This window comes from Aptenodytes forsteri, unplaced genomic scaffold, assembly GCF_000699145.1.
Source record: "Aptenodytes forsteri isolate BGI_AS27 unplaced genomic scaffold, ASM69914v1 Scaffold184, whole genome shotgun sequence".
Taxonomy (NCBI): domain Eukaryota; kingdom Metazoa; phylum Chordata; class Aves; order Sphenisciformes; family Spheniscidae; genus Aptenodytes; species Aptenodytes forsteri.
Genome location: NW_008796078.1, coordinates 1,641,096 through 1,651,042, shown reverse-complemented (window position 1 = coordinate 1,651,042; position 9,947 = coordinate 1,641,096). Strand labels below are relative to the sequence as shown.

At 36.5% G+C, this 9,947-nt stretch overlaps 1 protein-coding gene across 1 annotated transcript in view; it reads right to left on the bottom strand.

Moving 5' to 3' along the window:
• Positions 1-9,947, bottom strand: part of LOC103905136 (collagen alpha-3(IV) chain) — a 65,454-nt gene that overhangs the window by 32,548 nt on the left and 22,959 nt on the right. The window contains exons 10-18 of the mRNA XM_019474014.1: positions 9,363-9,425; positions 8,817-8,852; positions 8,661-8,702; positions 7,125-7,202; positions 5,605-5,667; positions 5,280-5,336; positions 2,778-2,822; positions 1,252-1,305; positions 828-869 (exon numbers count right to left, since the gene is read on the bottom strand). Coding sequence (XP_019329559.1) covers positions 828-869; positions 1,252-1,305; positions 2,778-2,822; positions 5,280-5,336; positions 5,605-5,667; positions 7,125-7,202; positions 8,661-8,702; positions 8,817-8,852; positions 9,363-9,425 — 480 coding nt within the window. The remainder of the gene's footprint in view (positions 1-827; positions 870-1,251; positions 1,306-2,777; positions 2,823-5,279; positions 5,337-5,604; positions 5,668-7,124; positions 7,203-8,660; positions 8,703-8,816; positions 8,853-9,362; positions 9,426-9,947) is intronic.

Here is a 9,947-nt window from a genome sequence, read left to right as displayed (position 1 = left end):
AAATATATTATTAATTAATATTAAACTATGATGTTTCAAAGTTTCTACAAATGACAGGCAAAATAAAAATGCAATTTGCTGTAACTGGTTTTTTTATAACTACAAATTTTTGCTCTTTTCTGGATTATTTTGCTTGGGCACCATTACTAGCAAATCAGTATTATAATAAGTATTGTGCCTTAATATATAAACATCACACTGAAATTTAAACGGACTACTAATGCACCAATTTTAAAAGGAATAAAAAAACTGCTTAAAATTAAAATTCAAAATTTTTACTTTTCCTCCTATTGATTTTTTGAAAAGCAGTGGTTTTTTAGTACTCTATTAGTATCACAAATGATTTAGCTTTTTACAAAGTTACTTCTTTTGAACAATTTGGGCAGAAGGTTTCCATTAGGTGCGCATGGGGCCTTTAAGAAAGCCACTAGCGAGACAGCATGACTAGACAGAGAAATTGTACTCATAGCATCTCTTGCTTTCTTTAAAAAGTCTTCTTAAGATTTTAAAATTAACAGCACCTGTTCTGGAACTGATTAGAGATTGGTTTAAAAATTAACTCCTGTGAATTTTGGTAACTGTTCTGTACAGTCCAATCTCCTGCCAAAATTGCTGGAACTGAGCGAGGTCTAACCAGGCCCTGATCGTGCATCCAGCTCTACATGAAGGAAGATGCCATCTCTGTGAGACTCCCAGCAACATCAGTACTTTGAGAAAGCCGTGCCCCGATTACAGCATCATGGGACATCCGTTATTGCCTCATACAGTCAGTTCGGCTTATTCTAATGGTTTAGAAAAGTGATATAATGAAGATAATTTACACGTACTCGACCACAAGCTCCAGGTGGACCAGTGCCTCCTTTCATCCCCTTCATCAGAGGAGAGAGATGGGTTAGTTTATTAAAAACAATATATGACATTACACTTGGTACCCACTGTTACTTCAGTACATTGCTCATAACATTAAAGAACTTCTGCTCCTGACCAGTCCTTCACCACCCCTGTCTCTGTTCCTTACACAACCATTCAGCCACATACATCAAAAACTACATGAACACATCAGCAGGCATAGACGGACACCAGTTCAAATACATGATCTATTTCAGCTGATCCATCCCCTATGCAATGATATCATGACTTGTCATCTTTTAGGTAAAGTAAAACACATTGTATACACAGTAGTAAATAAAATAACCCCAAAACGTACCTTACCCTCATCCTCAAAGCAACAACAAAACCATTAGACAATACCTTAGCTCCTTGCCTGCCAGCCAGTCCTGGTTTGCCCTGTTCACCCTTTTGTCCCTGCAGGTGACAGTACACAATTTTATGAAGATTAATCTTTTAGCACTGTCATCAGTAAGATCTAAAATGGAAAGCTTTAATCTTTCATGGCAATGGCAAGGTGAATGTGACTTGCTCAGGGGAAGAAATCTCAGGGAAAGACTCAGTTTGGGGTACAGTTCCATGTCCGTGGGAAACACTGCAGGTCTCTCATCCAAACCTGCCTTTATAATGGCACACTCCATCAATGCCAAGGTGGAGCTGCTCTGGACAGCACAAGCGTAGGAGGCTCTGGTTTGTTCTCCCTCTGCAAACTACTATTTCTGAAAGGGTAGAAACTGCATGCAATGTGAGACTCTCGCATTCAGCAACTCCCTCTCCCAGAACTTGGTCGGTCTGCATCATGGTGCTGATCTCAAGAAGTGTCAGCAAGACCAGGAGGGAAAATAGCGCAGACTGCTGTTAAGGCTTTCTGCAAGTGCATACATGCAAGGAAAAGGGACTTCTCAGAGGCTTATGCAGTTGAATACACTGCTAGTTAGTAAAGTCGAAATGGGAACAGAGCAATGACATGTCTTTGTCATGACAGAAAGTTTTCTTTCTGTTAGCTGAGGCAGTAGAGCTTTGTGGTCTGTCATTCCACGTCAGACTGGAATGTGTTTAGACTGTCTGCGAAGGTTGTTTTGGCATGATGAAGATGATGTTTTAGTAAGATATATGTGAAATAGGTTACTCTGACAATAAGAATTTTGATAAGATATTTGTAAAGTCACTGTGACCCTAATGATGTCGTTAGAAGCAGAAGTGAAGTAAATATTGGTATTTAACCAATCATGTCGTTAGAAGCAGAAGTGAAGTAAATATAAAAGAATTGGTATTTAACCAATCGAATACAGTATTCCAAATACATTTGAACAACTTTAGCTTTTAAACTAGTACACAAATGAAATCATTTTGGTTATGAAATGGCATATTTTAAGAATTATATGATGACAAGATGACAGTTTTAATATCTATCAGTTATTTTATTTCAGGCCAAGGCAGCTGTGACCTTGACAATAACTTTTCTTTGTAAAAGAAAGTCTTTGATTCTAGTGATTAAAAATTATTCATTTTGCTTCTTGATTTATGCTGAAGTGAAGGTATAACTCTTTTGCAAAATTTTCAATGTGACTAACCAGAATTAAACTCCGTAGAATTAATTTTACATAACTTGGAGGTGTCCTCAAACCTGTTAGTCAGCAGCAAGCAACAGGTCTTTTATTTTACACAGAAGAGACAACATCTATGAACGGAGCCTCTCTCTCCTGCATAAATCTATGAGGACATGGTATGTCCCAAGGCCAGCTGTGTGAAAGGAAATGTTTCATCGTGTACACAAATCAACATTTTCATACCCATTCTGCAATGGGAAAAAGCTGTGACAGGAAGATACGACCGTGATAAACAGATGACTATTACTTAGAACATGTTTAGAGGGCTTCCTTCCTTACCGGTAAGCCAGGTGGACCTGGGGCACCTTCTTTTCCGGGTGTACCCTACAAAGGAAAAACATAAAATAAAATAAAATAAAAAATTAAGATGATCAAAAGAGGGGTCATTGCATTCAAAGAGCATAACAACTAAATGCTGTGAATATAACTGTAATTTAGGTCTTTATGAATTTTGAAAAGCCATTAAGGCTATTTTAAAAACGTTCATTATTTCTAATCATAACTAAATGTTCATAAAACTACAAAACAGGGAGTAAGATATTCCCTGGACATTCCTCCTCCTGTGGAGGATTAGCTGAGCCAGACACTTGACCAGCACAAAGTGCCAGGCAAGTGCAGAAAGCTTGGTGTAAAATCAGGTCCTTGCAGAAGCAAGGCAAATGACAAAACAATACAGCAGCTAGCAGCCCTTCTAATGGTGTGCATGGAAAGATACTGAAGGGAAATTTTCTCTTACAGGAAATGGGGTTAAGGGATGACTTGAAGAGAAATTATTTAATGAAAAAGAATAGGGAGTGCACTTCAAAGGTATTGGAAGTAGGGCAGTAGATGGAAAAGTGAAAACAGAAGGCGGCAGCGTGCCAGAGGTATCTGCTGTTTTCTGTTGTGCACAGCACATTAGGCAGCTTTCTGCTGAGGTCCTGGCATCTAGTGTGCCAACAATACCTGTTAAGCAATTCTTAACAACCACCAAAAAAGACGACAAAGGGAAGGGAGAGAAGGGGGGGGAGGGAAATGGGGAGAGAAACAGAAGGAAATGAAGCCATAATTCTGAATATGGATACCTTACTTGCCACCCTGAAGGCAGAAAACCTGGTTCATATTAAAATCCACAGCAGGAAAGTAGTGATAAGATAAAAGGGGGGTAGAAGATTATGAGCTCGGAATAACAGGGGGAAAAGTACATTTTAGAAATTTGTTTTGCACAGAATAAATCAATGAAACTTAAAATAATTTTGAAAAAGATGACCAGGCCATGAATTACAATGTAAGCATCAGAAAAAACAGCAATACTCAAAAGATGACAGAACTTAACCAAAGGTGATACTCTGGAACACAAGGAGGAGAGCTGGAATGATGTCACCACAGGCTCAAAACTCGCTTGCACAAAATAATCATTTTTTCTAGAATGTAAAATCCAGAGCCATTTGATATTTTGTGCTCACTGATGCAGTTTCAACAGCAAAAGGAAACATTTTCTTTTCATTTTAGAATAGCCAGTCAGTCAATGTCTTAACACTATTTGTATTTCCTTAGCATTCTTCAAGGTCAACAGGCAGAAAAGCAAGGGTGCTCTACTACTTCCTCCAGTAAGAAGGGAGAGGTGAATTAAGAAGAGTTCTAAAAAAACGCTGCATGACAGGAGAGAGCTTTTGCAAACATAAGACATAATATTGAAGGAACACACAGGATGGAGGAAGAATAATACACATTGGATAGCAGGAGCTTTTAGTACTTTACACCAGTAACTTAAATAGAAATTAGAATTTTCATAATGTATAGGAATAATAAAAATAACAATCAAGCTGCTCTACAGCATCATCATCATTATTGCACCCTACAATTGAAGAAGGAGCAATCTACAGGTAGTACTAGTCTTGTCTTGCTACCTTTCCTTGTGGAATAAAATTTATTGCAACCACAGAAAGTATGGGGAAAAATTTTCAAAATATTATGTTTGGACTGATGAAATATTTCATTTGAAAATTATTTTTCTTAATATTGCTTCCAAAACGTATTTGGAATCAAAATTTTTTGCTCAGAAAATGTCATAAAACATTTTGATTTATTTGGATATTTTAGGGTTCTCCCCTAATTACATATTGGTAAACTGTTATGAATTCATACAGTTTTAGTTACTAAGAACCTGCATCTTTCATTGATTAGTTTTTATCCGAAAGTTTGAAAGCCATTTGAATGCAAGTTGGTACCTTTCTATTTAATTCTCTTCAAAATGTAGATATACTCAAGTAAATTATATTTTAACGTGTATGCTTTTTAAAATAAACATATGATTTTTTTCTCATGCAGCCGTGAAATTATGTAACTTACTATCCTGTTAACAGAATAACTCTCATGACAACTTTCTTCACGTTTCCACATACCTGCTGGTTGAGCATCCCAATTTAAGTCTCCTGCCTTAAGTAAACCCAATGTTTTTAATTCTCTTCTACATATACACTGGCACTATAAAGCTAGTATGTGTTCAGAAGAGAACTTTTTTTTTTTTTTTAACTAAGTTTCAACAGTAGAACCTTTACAGCAAAACAAATAGAAGCACATCCACCATCAACTGACCTTAACTTCATGTACTCGTTATCTGAGCCTACAAGAACAGTCATCTGACTTTCAGTTCTCTAGCCTGGTTTACTGGATGAAAGAGCTTTTGAATCTAAGAAAATTTGCTCTGAGTGGCATTGAAACAAAAACTGGAGAGCAACACTAGTGCAAAACTGCTTTTCATGAAAGAATACACATGTGTATTCAATTGTTTGCACATACCTGTGCTCCGGGTTCTCCTTGGTCACCCTTTTCACTCTGAGAATCACCAACTGGCCCCTGTAACAAAACCACCCTCAAGATACACATATTTTGAGACTCTCGTTTTCTAAATTAAATATAACTTTTATAATTTGTTATCTTTTTAAAAAAAGTATAAAAATAAAGTACAGTTAGAATGCTATTAATACGTATTCTATTCATTAGTTCTATTCTATTCATTAAAGGTTGGAAAAAGTAGTGTAAATACTGAACTCTAAAGAGTAGCATTTACTAGGTGATACTGCCCGAACATCTAGATTTAAGGGATTTACTTCTGGTCACTTACTGTAAACCCCATTGGCCCTGGAAGTCCTCTTGATCCTTTTTCTCCTTTCTCTCCTTTCAAGTCCTATTACACAGAAAATAAAAAATTAATATGGTCTCTTGGATTTTTCTGTGCTTACCATAACACTCAAGTTTACAAACAAGAAATCCTTACATTACCAGCAAGCTTCTTCAAGCAGGGATGGTTCTACTTAAATGACTAAAAGAAACAGAAACTTCGTATCAGCGCTCCTGCCTAAGTCTATGATGTTTGAAAAAGAAACTGGCTCTGCACGTATTTCTGAACATAGTGAGTTCAAAAGGACCTACCTGTGATTGCATGCAAGGGGACTGGAGTAAATACCCCCAGAAATGGCAACAAATTGCAGGTGAAAAAAGAAATAAACCTTAGTTCCTTCACTGGAGCTACAGTTATCTCCAATATGTAAATGCAGTGGCTACCCACACGATCCTTGCCTCTGTGGGCTCAAGATTAGACAACCTTACTCTGTAATACTACTATGTATTGAGCCACATCCTAAGGTCATTGTAAAGCCAAAGTTTATGGACTGCCTAATTATTACCTGGTTAGAGTCATGCCCCAAACTATTTATGTAAGGAGTTTTGAGGGGTTTTTAAACCTTAATGCCCAATGTCTCTGAAAAATTGCCATTCCCCCATGATAAACTGCCACAGCTGTGACTGGGAAGTGCTCCAGGTGGTCCATATTTGATTTAAACAGGGAAGAGCTGCTGTGCCTAAAAGTTGAACCTTGCTTCAGCAATCTTTCTCTTCCCTCCTCAATACAGTCTTGATACAAAATTCACTTTTTATTTTAGCACATAATGGAGAGGGAGTTTTGATAACTCCATGGATTAGATGCAAGTTAATTAAGGAAAACAGAGTCAAGAACAGGTTGAAGACTTGTTCTGTTAATATGTGAAGACTTAAAACTGTGTATCAACTACTGCTGTTTAAGTTCTATAGAAGGACGATATGCAAGAATTTTAATTCACAAAGCAATATTTAAAATGAAAGCTGAATCAGAGTATTTCCTTTCTCCAATACTCATTGTTTTCCCAACACTTTCCATGATTACTCATGTTCCAGTAGAAACAATGAGAAAATGAACTATGAAATGTACATGAACACGTTGTAAGCTTTTGCAAAACTCTGGTAGCTCAGAGTCCTGATACTTTCAGTGACAAGGCCCAGAGGGCAACACAGCTGTGGCTTTGATAGCTGTTCAGAAAATCCATGTTGATTTGGTGAAGCTAAAAGTGATTTACTTTTCAAGTACTGGGAGATCCACAGCAGGTGGGTTACTAATAAGCATTTAGCATTCCACTGGCATTGTGCAGATGTGCATGTGATTACACAGCTGAGCTGGCTGTACAGACACAGTATCCAACTAAACAAGTCTGAAATATGCTAGGATGGGTAAAAGGAAATGTTATCGGAACAACAAAGATGAAAATGTCCTCTCAAAGTAAAACCTAGTAAGATGGCTTATCTGAATGTGATGTTTAACAATTTTACTACCGTCATGTTGTCTGGTCCACTTAATGTCACAATAACGGTTCCTGGTGGTCCAGGGGGTCCAGTTAATCCAGTGTCACCCTTGAAAGAAAAATAGAGTGATTACAAGCAGTATGTTTTTATTGTTTCAAATTACCATCGCTATACTTTTGACATAGTGAAAATTTTCCTGTCATTACACTTAGCTGCTAATACAGTTAACACTTCTCTTTGCTTGCTATTTATCTTCCAATAAAAAAGGCATATGGAAGACTTAAGACTACTATGACAACCTTCTCCTAGCTGAGAAATATAAAAAGGCATATGCTGATTCCTGTTAAAGTATCTAGAATTAGCTTACAAATTTTACTACTATTTACTTAAAAGTTATATGACAATTTTAACTCTAAATCAAATAAAAATATCTCCTTGATTATTATTTTTCTCCCAATTTAAGTCAATCAATAAAATACATGACCTGTCTTTGGTGACACCCTCAAAACTGCAGTCTGTGTGTTACAGGGAGATGATTGTAATATAGTGCTGACAGATAAAGTTAGCTTTCACGTGTTCTTAACCAAAACCATTAATATCGCAGTACACTTTTTAATCAAGGAAGGCTCTTTTAGAACAGGGAAAGTCCTAAAGGTGATCTTTCCTGTGGAGCTCAACAAAACAACATCCATAATTTTCAGTGATTTTAAGCCGGTGGAATGCCTTTGCATGCACTTGCAGCGTAACAGCAAAGAATGCATCACACTCTCATCAGGAAGCAAGATGCTCCAAGGTCAACTGAGCTAATGCTAATGAATAATCAATTCTATTTACAGAAATTTTCCCAGGAAACTTCTAGCACATTCCCGGTAGTAATTACAAAGTTAAAACCAATCCCACTGTCAGATAGTGCTGTTTTGGTTGACAGCTGAATCAGTGCAGGTCAGTTAGCATAACTGTGAGATGCCCCAAGTTCTTAAAAGGGTCCTGTAAGGACATTCGGACTGACTACACTGGTCCTCCAACTGCAGGCTGAGGTCCTGAGAGACAATATATGTATTCGGAGTCATTTCTAGCTTAATGTCAATTATATGGGATACAAAGTAAGAACATGCACAACAAATCATCCAATTTTTATTCAAAATCTGGGAGGTTTTCTAGCATCGTAAAGGCTGACACTGAAAAGATGTTGGCCATAAGAAGCTGTGAGTCTACAGATGCTATATATTTACCAATGTTTACATGCTTAGATAAGCATTTAGGAACACTGTGCAAATGATATATAAATGAATTTAATCCTATGTGTTAGTAAATATTAACTACTGGCTCCTCTTAGGTTTCTACCCTTCTTTCAGGAAGTTTATATCATTGGCTCTTATGTGAAAACAGTTTGTCCTTAGATATTAATTGCCATGTTTCCATTTTCCAATAAAAGACTTCAACATATATACTGAAAACTTTTATTTCAGTGTACTTACTTCCCCAAACATTTCACCATAGTATAACAGAAAAAGCAGAAAACAGAAACAAAACTCAAAAAATGTTTTAAGCATTTTATACAACTACCTTTCTTCCTTTCGTTCCTATTACTTTCAGTCCCATAAGACCCTGTAAAAAAAAACCCAAATGTTATTTTTTTTATTTTAAGAACACCTACAAAACAAGTTAATTGATGTTATACATAATAGGAATTTTTCATTTTTATTACCAATCTGAGACTACCTTAGGTCCAGGAGGTCCTGCTTTCCCTGGCATGCCCTACAAAAAAGGAAAGAAAAGAATTCTTAATTTAAAAAATTACAATCTTCAGCACCAATATAGGTGTTTTGAAGTACCCAGTTTTCACGTGAGGTATATCACTATTTTTATTCTTTCTTCCACCTTTACAACCGCAATTTGTTGTGAGTGACAGAATGTCTATACAGTCTAGTTGAAAACATACACATCTTTCTTTCTTACAGTTATACAAATTAGTATTTAAAGTGAACTTATAGGTAATAATTTGAAAATCAAAATTTATGCCTATTTATGTCCAACCTACATGGACAAGGATGCTTCTGAAAACATGGAAATTATCATGCATAAAAATAATCAAAAGAAACTGAAAAAAAAAAAATCAGATGTGTGCAGAAGGATATGTATTTCACATACACGTCTCTAGACCTTAAACAAGTCTGGGAGAGTCAGGTACTTGTATTTGTGTAATTCCATGGGTTTCTGGGAAAACCAAAGGTTAAAGTAACAAGTGAGACATAAGTTCATACTCACTGAAGCCCCTGGAGGGCCCTGTGGCCCAAGTTCCCCAGGATATCCTTGAGTACCCTGGGCACCCTGCATATTAGAAAAGAAACAGGAATAAATCTCCTGGCAAGATTATGAGCAAACCACAACACTTAAGTTCGATGAACTGAATAACAAATAGAGGAGCAGAACTCTCTCTGGATTTCCTTTTCATGTCTCAGGATAACACAGGAGTGTAATTCCTCCCCACTGCTTCATTGGTTGGCATATGTTTTGAAACATAAGAAAACATATCTGTTCTAAAACTAAACTACTCAAGTGAGGATATATGTCCTATTTAACTGTGGACGTTCCCATAATCCTTATAGTCCTATTGCTACCCCTAATAAGTCTTTAATCTTTTAAATATTCTATGCAATAAATTCTATACTTTAAAGCTTCATTTTCAAAGAAACGGAAAATTAAAAATTTTGATTTTCCTTTTACTGTCCTCCATTTATTGTAACAGTCAAGTGAAATGTCTGCTCTGCCTTCTCCTATTAATCTCCATCTTTTAAATACGGATCATACCGTCCTTTGTTAGTACCGCTCTAGAAGTTGAGCTGGTCTAAT